This window comes from Lygodium microphyllum, chromosome 20, assembly GCF_053477565.2.
Source record: "Lygodium microphyllum isolate KBCC chromosome 20, Lygodium_microphyllum_v1.1.10, whole genome shotgun sequence".
In the NCBI taxonomy this organism is placed as follows: Eukaryota; Viridiplantae; Streptophyta; class Polypodiopsida; order Schizaeales; family Lygodiaceae; genus Lygodium; species Lygodium microphyllum.
In genome coordinates, this window is record NC_141154.1 from 82,631,654 (window position 1) to 82,652,514 (window position 20,861).

The following is a 20,861-nucleotide window of genomic DNA, read 5'->3' on the forward strand; positions in this document are numbered from 1 at the left end:
CATTAATACTAGTGATTAATATGGCTCATAACTCTCGTTCATGTTATAACTTCCGTGAAGGGTGGCTACGGTTCTTGTCAATCCAAGAAAAATGTTGGATTACGACTCTCGGTTAATTTTTTATTTTTAATTAAATAAAAATTACTAGTTATTAATGTTAGTTTTTTACCTTAGTTAGTCTTTAGTTAGTAATCTTACTAACTTATTAATTAACTACCTAACTTTCGAATTAATCAACTAATTTTTAATTGCTTGGAAATATTACAAGATCTTTGAGGTTGATCACTATGTGAAAAGCTTGAATGTAGCCTATGCAAAGATAAAGTATATACTTCAGAGATCTTAGGAAAAGTAAAAGAAGACAATTGATCACTCTAGATGTGCTTTGTAGCTTGTGGAGGGTGATTATGTATCACTGTGTTTTGAAAAGGGATGGTTGAAAAAGATAAAAGGTAGAGAGAGATTGTATTCAAAGTTAAGTATGAGATACTATGGGCCCTTCCAAGTGTTGGAGAGGATTAGCGATGTTGCATATGTGCTGAAATTACCTCCACATTGGCGGATACACAATGCCTTTCATAACAGTTTATTGAGGTCTTTTCATGGGGATATGCTAGAGGATGTATCTATTGAAATTCAGCTTGAGGTTGAGAAGTTGTATGAGATATTAATACCCGAGTAGATTTTGGCACATAAGAAAAGAAAGGTCAGGGATAAAGCTTCATGTGTTGGGTATGGAGCTTGTGAAGATGGACCAATAGGCTATGCATGCTATGGCGGATGGAACTCCATAGAGAAGAAAGAAAGATATATTAACATCTACATAAGGCCAATGTGGCCGATGAGACAAAATTCAGAGTACATCCATGTCTAATGTCATCTCATCAGTAAGGCAAAGATAACATTACAAATAAGTGGGTGGCCTATGAAACAATACTGAGAATAACTATACAATGGGACTATACTAGGGTTGAACCATGTGTAGTGTTGTTCCATCCATAGAAAAGAAAAGGAAAGGAAAGGAGAACCAGATCTGATAGAACCATGTACAAAAGTGTGGTGGAGACTATGGGTTGTAGCTGATCTCAAGATCTGCACATGATCTCAACTATGATGCGGTCTCTAGCTGCTTCACTGATATGCTTGGTGGTGAGTCTGGAACTCATCTGTGTCCACATAGCTGTGAATGTGCATATGAAGTTTGCCAAGAATGGGGGTGACAGGTTCAGTATGTCTTGGGCATGCCAAATCAGCTTGTCCAATTGGTCCCATTTCCTCGGGATGTATACCCAGCTTAGCTACCAATGCCAGTGATATAAAGTTTGCACGAGCTCCAAGATCAAAGAAAATAAGCACTATGGAATCTTTGATCTTTTCCCAAGCTCTGCACAATTTTTTGGCATCATCAGCTGATTGATCTCCCACCATATCAAGCACTAAGCCAATGTTGGGCTTCTTTTTACTTGGTGCATCTTTATCCTCCACATCTTTAGAAGATTGCTGTGGCTACTTAGAAGGAATATGGCCTTTTTGTTCACATATAATGCATTTCCCAGTCATCTTTAAAGCCTTTCTTTCTTCAAATGATTTGCCAAAAAGTGGCATCTTCTATCCTTTGCCTCATTTAAAAGAAGTCTGAGGCTGCTGCTGAAAACTTTTCTTCCAAAAGACTTCTTTGTAAAGCTGGTCTTTTCTGGAAATTGCTTCTTCTTCTTGCTAGGATCCTACTTAAATTGAGAATCCTTCTTTTCAGTGCCTTTAAAGCAGTCAGGTTTTCCTTTCAACAATGCATTTGCCACACTAGCATTTTCAATTAACTGTACCATATTTGTAAACCCTGGTCTTGGTACAATAATCCCTGATGGCTTCGGGCGAACCGCAACAGTACTTTTCAAAATTTTTTGATAGGGGCACTGTCTTGTAAGAACTCACGGGCAAAAGTGCTTCCCAAAATTTCTTATTGTACTCGTCTAAATCCGCACAATTTGCCGTGTCCAATTTATGCCATGCAATCACGATATCTACTTCAAACATACCAGTTAACCATGAAGTTGTAAACAACTATTTAAAATGGACCCAAGTGGCAGGTGCATATCCTTGCATCAACAATATCTTCCACCACTGCAAAGCATTACCTTTCAAAAAAGTTGCAGCCTTCCGCACCTTAGAAGTTTTAGTAAAATTCCCTCTAGTGTAAGCTACATCAAATTGTTGTATAAATGTCAAAGCTTTCAGCTCATCTTGCATACCATTGAAGGTTTCAAACTTTAATGCTTGACCACCCTCTTTATAGTCTTTAGGCTTTGCACTTTTTGGTGTTAGGTTGTCATAGACAAGTGGCTGTAAAAAAGGAAGTCCCTTAGGTGCATTATCAACATTGATTTCACATGTCTTAGCTGCCATATGCCCACTAGGATGAAAAAAACCAGCCACTGCATTTTGTACTCCAGGCATCAAATAAGGACTCTGCAAAGTTTGATAACCGGGCTGTAGACCAATATTAGCATAAAGTGGGTTCACCGCCTCAATAGGCATCATTCCTAGTGGCCCTCTAGGGAAGTATCCCTAATAACCAGTGGGTAATCCAGCCATCGCTTGAAAAACTGACCCACCACCAAAGTAACTAGGATAGGGAGCAAACTAAGGAGGAATAGTCTGCTATGCCACTTGTGCAATATGCCTTGACCATTCACTCCTTGGTCCTGTGCCTGTGCTTCTTGTTGTACTAGACCTGTCTCCATGTTTGGTGTCTTTTCCACATACTCACTCACATTAGAGGTTTGTCTTTTTGAGCGCTCCATGGTATAATGTGATGACTCAGCCTAATAATCCTCATTATGTGACTTCAAAATTTTTTGCATTTGAGGATTCTTTACAAGTTGTTCGAAAGAGCCAACCATAATGAGGAGTTGTGCCATAAACAAGTCCTCCTGTTCTTGCTCCTCATCCTGTGGCTCAATCTTGGTTCTAGAAGGTGCTGGCACATGTGCACCAATACTCTCTCTTCGGTGCCTATGAGTAGAAGAAGAACTCTCTTCTTCATGAGGGAGTTTTCCTCCATGTCTGCCATCTTCTAGTCTTATATCCAGCAAATACTGTATCCAAGAAAAATCTTGTAGTCTTTCTCGCTTGTAATCTCTGTAAAACTTGTGTATGGTCTTTTCACCCAAAACTGTTTGAGCTTAAATTCTTATAGAAAGGAATTCAAATCTCGGGGATGGAACCATGAAACCGGTCTATGACTCACATAAAGCGGTAGTCCCTTCAATTAATACCTGGTCTTTTCATATACACACACAAACAGAGACCTCACTCCCTCGCTCAACACCAGATTGGCCCTGAAGACTGGCACCCGTTTCGGTATTTCTTTATCAATTAAAAGATGGAAGGTTACCAAAAAAAAGAAATATTAAAAAGTACAAAACCTGTGAACAGTTGGCTTTCATCTTTTCTGAGTAAATTTCAGCTGCATAAGGACAATACAACATATCCAGAACAACATCCCTTTTTGAGTAAATTTCAGCTGCATAAGGATAGTATAACATATCCAAAACAATATCCCAAGTAGGAAAACACTTTTTGTGACCATAACTCAATAATTCAAGTGTAGAATTACAATCTGCAGAGCTCTGTATTTACTGTTTTTCACTTGTTTCTTGACCTGTCCTCAGCCTTATTACATTCCAGATCTATTTCATACCAGTTGAATTGCAAACCTTTTGACCCTGGCATCATTCCAGCAGTAAAACAGTCCCACAAATAGCACTAAATCAGAGCTGAAAACCCTGTTCCCATGTGGCATGGCCATCACTTTCTTTAGTTCTTGCAATGGAGAAGCAATCAGGTGCTCTTGAACCTGGACAGTGAGGCTCTTGCCTTAGCAGAAGTGCAAAGAAAACACTGAATTGTACATTCAATGGAATCAACCCATCATGCAGACCTCTGAGAATAGAGAGAGAGAGTTGACTAGAGCAAGCAAGCTCTACGTGCGTATATGAGTCAGAGACGAAGTACTCTCCATAGTTGATGTACTTGTAGCAATTTGCCCTCAGCCCCTGAAAACTTCACTCTCAGATTTGCCTCTCCTGCCTATTACGTTTTTTTTTTTACAAAAATGCTCTCTCTCTCTCTCTCTCTCTCTCTCTCTCTCTCTCTCTCTCTCTCGGGAATTTGTGCCCAAATTGTGACACATGGCATGCATGTAACAATTTTCCCGTTTAAATCTTCTGGTCTAAAATTCTCCATGATCGGTGCAAAATTTGACCTCGGCACACAAGAGAATTAATCTTCGTGCAAAAATGAAGATAATGACGCGAATAGATTCTGGGGTCCAAAAATAGTAACTCCCTAAATTTTAGGGATAGTGATCCCTGCATTTCTTAAGTTGTTCTGAGCAACTTATATCATTGCAACCACATCAAAAAGTGTAATGTGGCTCAGTTACGGTGACTTTTATTCCGTGAGCATTCTCACATATGCATCTTGTGTCTTGGCCATGCTCATTGTCGTGCACCATCTCCAGTGGCTAAGCACACAGTCTCAAACCATTGGCATTCTATTTCTCAGTGCCCATTGAATATGGAACCGATCCAAGGCTCAGACAAACCATTAGTCCAATTTGTCCCAATGGCTATCTCTTCTGGTCATGCAAAGATCTCGGCTTAATCCAAGAGAACTCTAGGGGTAAAAAGCAATAGTAACTAAGGAAAAGAAAAATAAAATATTTATATAAGTAAATAAGGAAAGCAACTGCAAAAAGTATCACCACGTGGTGATATACTAGGTGGTACCTGATGCCGGATTTTGGACTAGATCAATTTCTTGGCTACTAATGTTAGTGGTGACATTAGAGACTAGGCATTAATTAATTAATTAATGTTGGTCTAAGGGCTAATAACCACTCAGGGATACTTGGATTTAATTTTTTGTACACGAGAGGAATTATTAAATTAATTTTAAAAATTAATATAATAAGCTGAAAATGTTGGAAAATGGGATTAGAAGGCTGCTACTTGGTATAACTTGTCCATGCAAGTGGAAAAAACGTTTTTAGGGGCCGATGGAAGTCTATTTTAGCCATTGTGAGAGAGGAGGAGGTTGTTAAAGATCAAGGAGATACTCATTATGTGATTTGTAGCCACTAAGCATTAGTCTTATAGCATGTAATAGCAGTTTGGATCCCCCGAGGAGTAGGTGACAGCAGCCCAAGGTTCTTCTAGTGCAAAGATGATAGTATATAGGATGGGGCAACAGTTTGTCAGGTGGTCTTAAGCTGTAGGTGACAGCTTCTATGGTTGTTTGAGTAGGGCAACAATAGTTTTTCAGTGTTTCTCGCGATGAAACTCTAAAATATCTCTCTCTATAACATTCTCTTTTATCCATTAGCCATTTCTTAAGTTATCTTAGCATTTTCGAGCAGTTTGAGCCATCAGAGGAAGAGATTTCAATTAATCTCTACAATAAACCCTAATTTATAGTAGAAATTAGGGTTTGACAGTTACCTCGAGATGCATGCTTCAAATTGAGGGCCTAGGACTTGAATCCCAGTAGCTGAGATTAAGGAATTTCAAGAAGATTCAAGAGACCAGCTAGCCAATATTAGATTTGGGGTTGAATTTGTCTTTCAAGGAGTAGGGTGAAGGTCGATTCCCAAGCAAACTAAGGGGCAAATTGGTTTGGAGGCTTGTTGGTCAGTTTGGCAAGTAAGAGGTACTTGGAATAGCGGAGGAGATCAGAGGATCTTAGTTGGTACTCCTTCCATTTGCAATATAAGATAAAGAAATACCACAAGGGGTGCCAATAGGGTGTCCAATGTCCAAGATTAAAGTGGTAAAGTGTACATCTTTAGTTTACGTGAATTTTATGCTTGCTGTAATTAGTACTTAATTAGATTATTTGCCATCCTAGTTGAGGAGGAATACCGGTTTTACGCATAATAATGTGTGCTCACAAACAGGGATAAATAAATCTAAAAAACCCACCTTTGGATCATGGGTGTTTGAACCCGTGACATGAAGCATACAGAAAAGGGAAAAAAGGAAAGGGCTTACCTCGAAAAGTTAGTGTCTAATCTTGTACAATGATTTTGAAAAAGAAGATACATAAGCGAGAGAGATATAACCCAAGGAAGGTCATGACATGGTCTATCGACAAGCTCAGGGACTGATGTAAGATATGGTTTAGGGGTGCGTGTGCATGACTCAGAGACTGATCAAAAGCCAGTGTGGCTTAGAGGCACTGGGCTCATGACTAGAGGCCAAATACATGGGTATAGCTTTTGGGATCAACTCAGAGGTCATGTGCAAGATGGTTAAGATTCCCCTTGAAACATAACTCCTTTGTAAATAGAAAAAATAACAGCTCGTTTTGGATCAAAATCCGGTTAGAGAACCCTACACAATTATTTAATAAGGGATGAAAAGGTCTTAGCACATGCGTGAGCATGGCGAATGTCTAATTTCAACCACATTTTTAATATTTTAAAAAATAATTAAAATTTAAAAAAACCTTTAAAATTTTGTGTCACGATAAACCCCCTTCTCAATATCGATGTCGAGGACATTATGATTAGTGTTTTTGATCGCTTGCGACGTTGTTGCCAAGTATTGGATGCTTGGTCGGTCTTTTTTCGCCTAATGTTAAAGGTGCGAGCACTCGGGCGGTCTTCAACGTATTGTCCGAGACCCCAATTGGATGTCAAAGGGCTCCAACACGAAAAGCCCCAAATTCGATCATGAAATTCGGAGAAATTTTGAAGAATATTGAAAATCCCCAAATTCATGTGAACTGCCTCATTTAAGAAATAATTAAACCTTTATGATCGAGCAAAAACGAAAAAAAAATGTGGCTTATTCCAAGTGTATGGTTGTCCACTAGACCAACTGGAGCATGTGGTGTGGCGAATGGTGTAGGTTAATGTTGATGTGGCATCAAGGTGGAGTGAAGCGTCACAACAACAAGATGAGCGTGAAGAATCTTGAGGTAGTCGAAGTGTCGCAGCAAATGAGAGAGGTGATGTAGGCAATTTAGCGTTGACAGGTGGGCATGAGCGATGATCCAGGTCAATGTGGGGATTAGAGCACAAGGCACGTAGGCAGACATGAAGGTCGGGGCAGACTGGCATGTAGGGACTTGAACTGTTCGCTTCCTTCTCCTCCTCCTCCTCTTCCTCCTCCTCTTCTTCTTCTAGCATGGAGTCCTTGACATGCTTTGCAGTAGGTTGGGTCTTGGGCAGCAGCTCATGAAGACATAGGGCTGAGTTATTAAGGCAGCACAAATGTGACAGCTGGCAGCATTTGAGGCTGCTTTGATACCACTGTTGGGTATGGAGCTCATGAAGATGGGCCAGTAGGCTATGGCGGATGGAACTTCATAAAGAGAGAGAGTGAGAGAAAGAAAGTAGAAAGTAGAAAGTTATATTAACGTCTACAAAAGGCCAAGTTGGCCTATGAGATCAAAAGGTTACATACAAATGTCTGGGAAGTTTTCCAAGTCCCAGTAAAGCTACTATCTAGTGTTATGGTAAACTAGGTGAGTAGATACAAAATGGTATACAGACTCCATACAATCTAGATGCGCTTCAAGTGCAGTGTGGAACTAATCATGGAGCGTGGTCATCCTAAGATGTCCTGCATGGCCCTGTCTATTTGGAGAGGCTGAAGCGGCGGGGTATGGCTCCTCGATGGCGCTGTAGTATCCGCTGTATTTGTAGGTGATGTCTCTGGGGGCGTGGGCTTGTTGGGTGTGGGGGGCGAGCTCTGCCTCTCTTTGTAGCTCTATCCAAGGTGACTCCTCGGGGTGGGGCCATTGGTTAGTTGGCTGCAGTCCTCGCTGTAGAGGGGGTGGTCGAGGGTTTGTAGAACTCTTGGAGGGTGCGTTGCTGTGTGTTCCCGGCTGTTTGGTCCTGGACTTGTAGAAGGTGGTCTCTATGTTGGCATAGGTCCAGGAGGAAAAGCCTGAGGCATTTCTGGTCGGGGAAGTCTAGTATTTGGGAGAGTGGCCTGAATCCCTCCTTGAAGAGACAGTGGAAGCGGCCTTTGATCTTGTAGTACACTGGGCATCTACATATGTAATGTTCTTCTATCTCTAGCTCCAGTTGATAGAGTTGGCAGATCGTGTCCTCTAGGGGAAGAGAGTTTGCTCCCTATGTCCCTATCTCGATCCATAGCTGGTGTGATGACGTACGGAGTTGCCCAATGGCACTTGGGACCCCATGGGATAGGTATACATCCATGTATCTCGAGCGTATAATGAAGCCGTCAGGTGTGAGGCGTAGGAAGTGCTCTTGGTAGAAGGCCATCTTCTTTCCCAGATCCTCGGCTGGTAACACCCATGTCCTGGTTGTGTGTAGTTGAATAATATTCACCCTGATGACGCGGTTCAGCTCCTCTCGGCGAATCTTCAGGTGGGGGCTGTTCAGGCTATATTGTAGGGGCGAGAGGTAGTGCTAGGCCTGAGTACGGGCATACCAGCATTCAGTGTCCCCTTGCGATGCGAGTTGTTTGGATTATTCTAGTGCGAGGTAGCAGTATTTGTGTCGCAGTAGGCTCCAAAGCCTGTGCAGGAAAGCCACCGTCTGGGATAGGGCCTCTGCCACTATAGGTGGTGCTCCCAATTTTGCCCTCATGATCTTGTGTGGTACTGATGGTTTACTCCTGATCAGCTGGGAGATCATCATTACCAGGTGGCAATCCATCTGCTCCCATCCTTCATATCTCTCCTCCCCTTTAGGCAATGACTGATCTTGTGTGGTTTGCCGTGTATGGTAGAGGCTAGACCCCCATATCAAAAAAGTTCACTGTTCTTTTGATTCAGCATGTGTAGAGTTCACTGTTCTTATTCAGCAGGTGCAGAGTTCACTGTTCTTATTCAGCATGAGCAGAGTTCATTGTTCTTACGATTCAGCATGTGCAGAGTTCATTGTTCTTATTCAGCATGAATAGAGTTCACTGTTCTTATTCAGCATGTGTAGAGTTCACTGTTCTTATTCAGTATGAGCAGAGAAAACACATAATTGTACCTTCGATGGAATCAATCCATCATGCAAAGCATTTCTTCTAAGAATAGAGAGAGAGGTGATCAGAGGGAGCAAGCTCTACCTCCGTGCTTGAGTCAGAGACGTAGAAGTACGCTCCATGGCTAGTTTTCTTGCAGCAATATTTCCTCAGCTCCTCCAAACTTCATTCTCCCATCTGCCCCTTGGGCCTATTACGTTTTTTTTTTTAATGCTCTCTCTCTCTCTCTCTCTCTCTTTTGGGAATTTGTGCCACATGGCATACATGTAACAATTTTCCCGTTTAAACCTTCCGGTCTAAAATTCTCCATGAACGGTGCAAAATTTGACCTCGGCACAAACAAGAGAATCAATCCTCGTGTAAAAACGAAGACAATGACGTGAACAGATTCCGGGGTCTAAAAATAGGAACTCCCTAAATTTTAGGGATGGTGACCCTTGCATTCTTCAAGTTGTTCTGTGCAACTTTTATCATTGCAACCATATCAAAAGTGTAATATGGCTAAGTTACAGTGACTTTTATTCCGTGAGCATTCTCACGTGTGCTTCTTCTATCTTGGCTAGGCTCATTGTCTTGCACCATCTCCAGTGGCTAAGCACACAGTCCCAAACCACTGGCATTCTATTCTTCAGTGTCCATTCAATATAGAATTGGTCCTAAGGCTCAGACAAACCATTAGTTCAATTTGTCTCAATGGCTACCTCTTCTGGCCATGCAAAGATTCCGCTTATTCCAAGAGGACTTTGGGGGTAAAAAGCAAGAGCAACAAAAGAAAAGAAAAATAAAATATTTATATAAGTAAATAAGAAAATCAACTGTAAAAAGTATCATCACCTGGTGACAGTTTTTATTGCAAATGGATTGAGTACAATGGAGAATCTTTGATCTTCTCCGCTAATCCGTATGCCTCTTCTTGCAAAACTAACCAACAAGCCTTGAAACCAAATTGCCCCTTAGTTTTCTTGGGGATTGGCTTTCAACTTGCTCCTTGAAAGACAAATTAAGCTACAAATTGCTACCTGGTTTCATTGGGGATTGGCTTTCACACTGCTTCGTGAAAGACAAATTAAGCCCCGAATCTAATATGGGTTGGCTTGCCTCTTGAATCTCCTTGAAATTCTTTAATTTCAGCCCTTGGAATTTAAGTCTTAAGCCCTCAATTTTGAGTAGGTATCCCAAGGTGGTAGTCAAACCCTACTTTCTGTTATAAATTAGAGTTTACAACATAGATTTTTCAATATCTCCACATGTGATGACTCAAATGATTGGATTTTGTTGAGATAACTTGAGAAATAATTAAATTCATATAAATTGAAAATAAACACTTTATCACTTTAATCATGGACATTGGACATCATGTTGGCCTAAAAAATGGTGCCCCTTGCGTTATTTCTTTATCTTATATTGCAAATGGGAGAAATACAAAAGAGATCCTCTAATCTCCTCTGCTAATCCAAGTGCCCCTTGCTGTCGAAACTGACCAACAAGCCTTCAAACCAATTTACCCCTTGGTTTGACCTTCACCTTGCTCCTTAAAATACAAATTCGGCCCCAAACTTGATATTAGTTGGCTGGTCTTTTGAATCTCCCTAAAATTCGAGTTGCTAGAATTCAAGTTCTAGGCCCTCAATTCTGAGTATGCATCCTTCGGCAGCTATGAAAACTCTAGTTTCTATTGTAAATTAGGATTTACAGCAGAGATTGATTGAAATCTCTTTCTTTGATGGCCCAAACTAGTGGAAAATGCTGAGATAACTTGAGAGATGTCTAGGGGATCAGAGAGAATGCTATAGAGAGAGAAATTTTAGAGTTTCATTATGAGAAATGCTGAAAAATTATTACTGTCTTGCTTTCTCACAATGGCTGGAATAGACTTCCACCAGTATCTAAAAGCATTTTTTCCACTTGCATGGGCAAGTTTTGCCAACTGACAGCCTTTTAATCTCATTTTCTGGCATTATCTAACTTATTAAATTAATTTTTAGAGTAATAATTTTAAAAATTAATTTAATTATTCTAGTGCTTACAAAATTAATTTCACAAGGCAATAATTAAAGAAGCTAGGCCAATTTGTCTTTCAAGTATCCTTGAGTAGTTATTGATTCTTGGACTAGCATTAATTAATTAATTAATTAATGCCTAGTCTCTAATGTCCCCACCACTGACATTAGTCGTCAATAAATTGGTGAGGTCCAAATTTGACATTGGGTACCACCTCGTACCTATCAAGCATAACTTATTATAACTTTTGCCTTTAGCACTAACAACTGATATCTCAGGGTTCTAGGTTTGACACAGTGAAATAATTCACTTGCACCTAACATGTGCAAGTCACGTTTAGCACATATGATTAACTTCTAATCAAATGCCAAGCAAAGCAATAAAATTTCACGTCCTCATGATAGACCCACTCCTTGAAATCCTTGCAATCGTCCTCGATTGCACTACATAGTGCCAAAGCAAAAGCACACTACGTTGGAGTTTTCATAAGGCATTATAGTCACAACATTGGCCATTGTTGTCCAACCATGCCATATCCTGCAAACATGTTGAAAATTTCCAGCTAACATAAACATCAAATAATACTAAGAATTAGCCTAGAATTGTTGCTGGAAACGTATTGGATACATCCATAATTCATGTTTCTCAACTATTCTGACTTCTGAACCATAGTAAAGCATATTCTCAGCATAAACCATGTGGCATGTACTAACATGCCGCTATCCATGGTACTGGCTGTAAACCATTGAAAACTTGGCATAAATTGATCACTTGCTGATTTGAGAACTGATCATAAACTGCTGTAAATGTGATCCCAAACTAATCACAAAGTGGTTAGTAACTTATGCAAAAATTGATGTAGAAGAGATCCCAAAAGTGACCGTGAATAGTACTCAAATTGATAAGAAATTGAACTAATCAGAATTTTGTCTCAAAACTAAGACAGAAACTCATGTCAAATTGATCATAAACTGATGCAAAGTGTAGTTTCAGTGCCTCGGTGAAACTCAAACTCATTTGCATACATCTCATAGTGACTAGTACACCGAGTAGTGACCTCATGGCAGACATACTGCTAGCACAGTACATTAGGTGCATACTGAATACATCCGTGATCCACTACATACGAGAGCTATCCTCAACTAGCGGAGTGGAAGTGCTACCCCCCCCTCGAGCATTAGGCAATACTTGAAACCTCTACTTTGCTGAACCTGACTACAAGCAAATTGAAGTCGGCTGTAATTGAAAGGCATCTAGGTAAAGTTGCGACAACTGAGGATGGTTTGCCAAGTCATCCTCTTCCATCCACTTTGTATCTATTTGGTGAAACAATGCTGAAGCTTCACTAAGAAGCATATGGAAACTTTTTCTCTAAACTTTACTTACCTCGAAACCTCAATTAGGTTGTAGGCCTTTCTTTCCCCTAAGCATTGCGATGCTTGATACTTTCACACTGCTACAATTTCAACTTAATGGATATACAACATTGCATCTAGTTGACTAGCCCCTCATGTATACTTGACATGCTAGGAGCACTAGATACATTAGGAAACATTCTTGTTTGCATAGTTTGAACCATTGCAATGTAATTGTGCATGGAAATTTGCATACTAGCCATACCAAGATACATTTTTCCATACATTGCATGCATTACTAGCGACATTTTTCCTCATGACCAACACTATATGGAGCATTTGCATGACCACATTAATAGCATGAGTCCCAATCACAGTGAATGCATATATACATTGTCAAACTTGTCACTTTGTACACTAGTATCATGCTAACATTGCTCTACATGGGGTTATGTATATTACCAGCCATACTCGAATACATTGGGCCTTGCACACCATGCATTGGTTGCTGCATACGATAAGGAGTTGTGTCATATATCTCCATATGCGGTTCTTGACCCACCATAGCATGGAAACTAGTGCCACCACCAAAGTATCATGACTGCCCCATCATCGCCCTCTTGTATGTCTGCACCAGAAGGACCTTGGGCTGATATCACTTGCTCTTGAAGTGCTCCAAATTGTTGTCATCGTTGTAGGACTAGTCCATGGTGGTCGCAAATCACATCAACAGTATCGTCTTTCTCTCTAACAGCCTTCTCTCTCACAATGGTTGGAATAGACTTTCACCAGTCCCTAAAAACATTTTCCCACTTGCATGGGAAATTTTTGCCAAGTGGCAGCTGTTTAATCCCATTCTTCAGTATTATCCATCTTGTTAAATTAATTTTCAGAATAATAATTTTGAATATTAATTTAATAATTATTCTAGTGCTCAAACAATTAATCTCATGAGCCAATAATTAAATTCTCCAGGCCAATTTGTTTTTCAAGTATCCTGGAGTAGTTATTGACCTTTAGACTAGTATTAATTAATTAATGCCTAGTCTCTAATGTTATGATTAACATTAGTAGCCAATAAATTGGTTAGGTTTAAATCTGACATTAGGTACCATCTAGTACTTGTTAAGCATAACTTATTGCAACTTTTGCCTTTGACACCAACTGATATCTTGGGATCCTAGGTCTCACTTTGTGAAATAATTTACTTGTATCTCATATGTGCAAGTCACATTAGCACGTTTGATTAACTTTTAATCAAACTCTAAGTAAAGCAATAAAATTTCACGTCCTCATGATACCCAATACCTGTTACACATAACTTATTACAACTTTTGCCTTTGTAGCAATTGATATTTTGGGGTCTTGGGTCCCACATTATAAAATAATTAACGTGCATGTGCAAGTCATATTTGCACATTTGATTATCTTTTAATCAAATACTAAGCCAAACAATGAGTGTGCTCACTCCCATGGGACATTTGATCGCCCCAACATTAATTGGTCTTAGGCTATCAATAATTTATTCATTAATGCCTAGGCCCCTAATGTCACCATTGGACATTTAATGGCCCAATTAATGCTCTTTACCCAAATTGACACCAAGCACCCTCAAGTACCTGTTGAGCATAACTTTATACAACTTTTGCCAATGTCACTTACTAATCACTTGGGGTATTTAGGTTGTCGATGTTGACTTAATTGATTTGCACTTCACATGTGCATGACTTAATAATGCCAAAGGTAAGCATTAAGAAATACTTGTCCCCGTGACAATTTGTATGACATAAACATCCTTTTGTAAATTGCCATTTAGAAAGGTAGTCTTTACATCCAATTGATACACATGGCATCCAAAATGTGGAGCTAAAGCAATAACATTGGGAATGGTAGTTATACATGAAGTGGGGGAAAATGTCTCATATAGTCAATCCCATGCTGTTGGGCATACCCGTCGGTGACAAGCCTTGCCTTGCAGCGAATTGTGCTGCCAAAAAAATTGTGTTTGACCTTGTAAATCCACTTTGTGCCTATGGCATGCTTGCATGGAGGCATTTCGCATGCAACGTAAGTGCCAAGTGCCATTTGTATCATTGAGTCTAACTTAGATTGCATAGCTACTTTTCAGTGCTCTAGTACTACCAGGAAGAGGAGTGGGCTGTTTGCTGTCCCACAATGCATCCAGCAACCATTTGGGGTCTGTTTTGGCTTTTTGAATAGCAACCCTCTCATTGGCCACTACATCCCATTTAGCTGCTTGATCAATGGGTCGCAAATCAGGCTTGTGATCAGCTTGTGAAGCTGCTTATTATGCCATTGTAACAGTGAACACCTCAATAGGCTGTCGAATATGACCGAAATCCAGTGCACCACTTTGGAACAAAGGCAATAAAGTGTTAAACATGTCAAGTGGACCCACAAGTTTGCACTCCATAAAGGGCTGATCTGCATGTTCAGCAAATACCACATTGTGACTCACGAGTCACAATAACCTTTTTCATGGAAGGCTGGTACTAGTGGTACCCTTTACTTTCAGCACTGTATCCAATAAATATACACTAGACAGCTTTGTCTTGAAGCTTGTGTTAACATGGTGACTGAACTAAGCATAGGCCAAACGTCCAAATACATATGCGTGACACCATTGGCTTATGGCCATTCCAAGCCTCCATGGCTTCTATCCTCCATCCTCCATAGGACCCCTTGAGAGGCTTGTAAATACGAGTGGTTTCTGATCTACAGACAGCTCCAGCTAGATTGTTGAGCACTCGTACTTCATTGTGATTTTCTTTTGAGTAATATGATTAGCGACATCTTTTTTGCTACAAAAGTGGAGAGGGAAAGAATTTGGTGAAGATGAAGAGTGACTAAATGCAGTCCTGGCCAGATGTCTCCAATGTTGTGCCACCACTGATTTGCTCGCTGAAGTGTTTTCCTGGGTATTCCAGCAGCAGCTGCACTCACTGCTGCTTGGTTAATTCTGCCACGATTTTTGTGTGCAGAAGATGAAGCATCTAGGCTCATCTGATGGGGGAGTCATGCTCCCCCATAAGAACTGTATGTCTTCTAGTATGTCTGAAGAAAAAGGTCCTCTCTAATATATCTGACGAAGTAGTAAAGGGTCCTCTGAAAGTGGCTCTCATAAACTTCAACTGAATGCGAAGAGACATGATACTTTTTGTGACTTAGGGAGAAGACTCAATACTTGATGATTTATCCTGAGCTTGGTCTTGTGCAATCAAATAATGTCTCCAGTTGTGCGAGGCATGACCACTGCAAGAAGCTCCTGTTTGCAAGTGGAGTATTGCAGCTGCTATAATATGAGAGGTTTGGCAAATAGTTTATTTACATGGTATGCATACTCGTCAAATTTCTTGTTACATTCTTGAATTTATTGTTGCATTGTTCCTTCCAGCAAGCTTCTGTTCTTTGTGCTTTTCCTGCAATCTGTGGAACTTCTCCTGCAATTGTTGGTTGCATCTGTTAAAGATTCTAGCTGTCAGGTCTGTTTCTGTGCTTCCTCTGTGTAAGCTTGAGATTGAGGGATAGAGAGGGTTTGGTGGAGGGTGATGGAGATTAAGAGAGTGGGAATGGGGGGGAGAGAGAAGTCTGCATGTTGTGTATGTAACACATTATTCTCATTGATGTTGGCAGATTGAGGAGAGTGATGAAGCACAAAAGAAATTTGCAAATGCTAAATCCATATCATCTGCACAATTTTTTGGGGAGGATAAGAAAGTTGTTGATGCGGATAGTCAAGTACGTCTTCAGAAGTTTGCGGTGAGTTGCTGGTGAAAACTGTTAAAGAATTGCCAGATGAACATATGCCTAAGCGTGAGGCTATGAGCTGCATGAATTCCTTTGGAGCTTACAGAAAAGTGTGTTTGTGTCTTGTTGTTTTTGGTTGTTTTGGGGTGTTGGGGGTGGGATTTTCGATGGCAGAATTCAAGCTCTATTTCAAGTGCAGACTTTTTTGAGCGTAATGAGGGGCCATCCAATAACCCAGCAGATTTAACAGCCAGTGAACTGATTACAAGGCTTAGCTTTCAAGTACATAGCTTGCTTATTTCATCAGATCTCACTAATTAGTACTGGGACAGTTTTTAAGTGAAGTAATTTTTATATCTACTGTGTTCAGGCATCCCAGGATATGTCTTCCCTGAAGACCTTAGCTGGTCAAACTGGAAAGAAGCTAACATCTATGGCAACAAGCCTCATTGCTGATCTCCAAGATCGAATCAGATGAATATTTGTCAATTTGATTCTGATGATAGAGCTCAAAGTGTTACTTTGTACGAAATGTACAACAGAGCCTTGTGTGCAGTCATGGTCTGAGAAACATTCAGAATTGGTGTAAGATCTGATGGACACTATTGAAATTGAAATGCGTACTCAGTATACTATGACTTTATTTACCATGCATCAGGGTATGCTCTGTTTTTTGAAAACAGAACACCTGACACAAATTCAAAAAGTGGGTGTTTCAGGTTCTGAGTTTGACTTTGTTCCTAAACTGTTAGAGAGTTTTTTGCCACACAAAATGTGCCAAATTTTTGAACTTTAGTGTTTCTTCCTGCAGTGACAGATCATCAGGTTGCCTTAGCTCTAAATGTTAATTTTGTGTATAGAAGGGTGATTATGTATTCATGTCTCCCATTTTAGTACTTCATTGTGCATTGTATGCTTTTATTCACTTGTAGGCTTAGTAGATTTAATTTTGCAATGTATATAGGTATTGTCACCAAGTGCGAAGTGCATTAGGTGTGTGTACATTTTTGTATGCTTCTGATGTGTCCTTTCTTCATTGAGCCCCATGTGGTTTTAAACTCTGCATGAATCCAAACCTCCTTTCCTAATTTTATTTAAAAAGACCATGCTAGAGAAAGTTTTAACACTACAGTGTGTCTCTGTTTGTGCCATCATGGATGTTGGATGTACTGAGATACCTTCACAGTAATCCTTTGTTAGATATTTTGGATAATATTAGAGCCAGGAGCTATTGTATACATAAAGCATAGATGTACTGAGATCCCTTCATAGTAATCTTTTGGCAGATCTTTAAATAATAATAGAGCCAGGGGCTATTCTACACATATATGCATCTACATTCTTGTTACTGGTTTATTATAACCATGAGATACCATGGATCACCATTTTGGTTTTGTAGGTCATTTTGGCCTTTACTAGATGTTAAAATGATTTTTTCACACCTAGCTTGTCTTTGGAAAGACGTTTTTGGTCCTCAATCCTTCAACATTAGTCTTGTAAATGACTGAGGCCTCATTTGATTGCATGCAAAGAAATGTGTGTCTATGATGTTATAATTTGATTGGGAGTTAATTTCAATGTTGTTAGATTGCAGAATCAAAGGTTTGGAACATGCTTCAAGTTGAAATTCACTATCTACAAGAATCTGATTTATAAGAGTGCAGGAAAAAGGGTTCAAAACAACTTTAAACCATACTATTTGGAGCTAATGAAAAAGTCTGACAGTTCTGATTTAATTTACAGCAATCGTAATCGAGGTGTGGAGTACATATGGAAGTAGTCTTCATGAGAGTGTGAACTTGATGGAAAAATTGTGGGATGGTTTTGATTAGGACTGCTAAGAGTTTTTTTAAATTTTTTTTTTTGGGGTGGGTGGTGAAAATGGTCCTGAAGGTGGATGTAAATCTGTGCATGAAGCTTGAACACATATTCACAAATGTGACTGTTTTATGCATAACATATTATATTACAGCCCTGTGTAATTCGGGAAAAGGGGATTGATAGTTGTCAATGGTTTATTAGTAGGAACAAAATCAAAATTTTGGTGCCAATACTTGATGGTTATGATATTTTCTATTTGGGCATTTCTACTTGTTCGAGAGTTGTGGTTTGGGATTGTATCAGTACCAATAGACCACCCAATTTAACATAATTGGAAATTTGGGTGTCAATAAGGCTATTTTACCAGTCATATGTTATATGATACATGCAAATCCATTGTTGTGTATGCATTTCAACACTTGTCACAAAGGACAATGGTTGGTTATTGTTGACTCAAAATTCCTTTGTTTGTCACAATTCCTCATGACTTGATAACTCTTTTGTTCACTCGTATTGGCTCTTGAAAGGCAAAAACATGTACTTGTGTCAGTTGTATTTACTAAATGCAACTCTACATTATACTTTTTGGTTCAAGCTTTTATAGACTATAATACTATCTTTTTGATTCACATCTTCACAGGGTCCTTTGTTTTGAATGAACATTATGGATTATTCTATATCTTACAAAAAGGCCTTTGCTATCAAACAATGATTTATTTTGCATCAAAATTTTCAACATATGTGATTATCGTTCTTGGTTCTAGATAATTGATTATGTGGATTTTGAGTGGTGTAACTTTGTTTCTTGCATGCGTGTCTTTTGTGACTACTAACCACTACATAAGGCAATATAGGAATCATGTTCAAGAAGAAACAACACTTACATGAGCTTGTAATAGTTGGATACTATGGTCTGTATAAAAAGGCTATCAATTGAAAATAATGCGAAACATAATAGGTGGCTAAAGAGAGCTAGATACAAATTGATGAAAGTTCGAAGGGTTGCACTATTTCAAAAAGCAAGTTTTCATTAGAAGGGCTTTAAAAGATGGTGGTTAGTGGACTATATCTAAGCTTGAGTTGAGTTGTTTTGTGTATAGTACCATGTAAATATGCTTGCAGCGCAGAGACATTGGGAGTTACAGAATCATCCTTGTTGCTTGTTGATGCAAAATCGCCACTAGGAAGTGACTGTGTAGTCAAATACCACTTTCGTTAGTTTTGCAGATTTGCTCCCTGTGAGGTTGAAGCTGTGTTCTTTGCAGTGACAGAATTTTTTGCAGTGTTTTGTAATGGCGTCTGATTCTCTTTCACAGATTGTCACTGATTGCTGCGACCCCATTGTTACTCTCTTACATCTTGGGGATTGGCTCCTCGATGCGTTGCTTTTACATATAAACACATTCGACATGTAATTCAAAGTTAGTATGAATTGAATCTTGTTTGGTATCATTCAATGTATGCCTAAATCCACATTCAAGTAATAGCATGAGTTAAAATGTACTTGTATGTGATAAATTTTAAACCTTGGTTTTTTAAAAAATGCATTACAAAAATACACTAGTAATTGAAAGGTTTTATTATTCTTAATATTACTTTAGAGGGTTTTTTCCTTAAGAATTCTTTCTAAGAAAAAGAAAAAGAGCACATGTTGCTAGAAGGGAGTTTGGTAAATGGATGTCACTTGGATGGGATGGATGCACTTGTGCATACATATGCATGCATGTACATATGCGAACACAAATGAAAAATTACAATGATTAGTTCATATAACTAGATTTAGAATGAAAAGTATATAAAAGAGAGTCAATATATAAAAAGATAAAATTTTAGTATACATCAACAATCACAACTATAAGAATTAACTTTCATAATATTAAAAATCAACTACATATGGATCACTAAGAAATCTAAATTTGCACATATACTATACTAAGGAGGCAAGCAATCCTACCTAATAGTCATATAATGATACAAAACCTTTAGAAAGTAAATCTTTTGAAATTAGTGACATTATTACAAGGGCCTATCCAAATGCAATGTTGGAGTTAAAGAGTGGCCATTGTTAGTCAATTTAAACTTTAACACTAGTCTTGTAGGAGAAAAGCTAATATTGTTATAATTTTGGCATTATAAAAACTTCATTTTTTTGCAATGGTAAAGATTAAGAAGAGATGGTTTCAACAAAATGAGATAGAGACAATAGTTGAAAAACATACAAGGGGTTCAAAATAAGCTATGAAGTGTGTATTCTTGTGGCTCACTTTAAGACCCTTTAACGAAAAGTAGAAAAGCTTTTGTGCTTCAAATCAAACCATGTAAAAAATAATCTATCTAGAAATTTTATGAAATTTGATATGTACACAATATATTCCCATTATTACAATTGGGATTTGATGAAAATTATCAACATTGTTGAGTGTTGATGTCTTTGATTTTCACATAGTTTTGAAAGTTCAATATTTTTAGTAATGCATTTTTACTTGAACATATTCCAACCTTTGATTCTATCATCTAAAACCATTGGTGAAAGCCCATCAAAATGGTATTGGGTATCTTATACTTGATGTATAAGCTTACAGATGCTATAGGCTTAAAATGAAGTCCGATGACAAGAAAAGCTAAAACAATGTTGGCAGTTCTCTCAAAAACGATCGATGGATACTTTACACACTTGAGATGTGAAAGAATGATTATTAAAAGCTCAACACTTTATACTTTCTTCTACTTGTGGAACAAAGGTTTAAAGCAAAATGGCATAGTTTTCTTCTTAGTATTTCAACATTTGGTTGTCCTTATGTTAACATTATGAGATAAATGTAGTCTGACCAATGAAGGTTTGAATTTATAATGCATATTATAATCTAACATATGTTGCTTAAAGGAGATTCATGAGAAACCA

At 38.8% G+C, this 20,861-nt stretch overlaps 1 protein-coding gene across 1 annotated transcript in view; it reads left to right on the forward strand.

Moving 5' to 3' along the window:
• Positions 1-16,982, forward strand: part of LOC148019084 (putative ADP-ribosylation factor GTPase-activating protein AGD8) — a 46,494-nt gene extending 29,512 nt beyond the window's left edge. Inside the window, exons 5-7 of the mRNA XM_087701666.1 lie at positions 16,025-16,150; positions 16,313-16,420; positions 16,509-16,982. Of these exons, the coding sequence (XP_087557792.1) occupies positions 16,025-16,150; positions 16,313-16,420; positions 16,509-16,616 (342 nt within the window). The 3' untranslated portion in view covers positions 16,617-16,982. The remainder of the gene's footprint in view (positions 1-16,024; positions 16,151-16,312; positions 16,421-16,508) is intronic.
• The last annotated feature ends 3,879 nt before the right edge of the window (positions 16,983-20,861 follow it).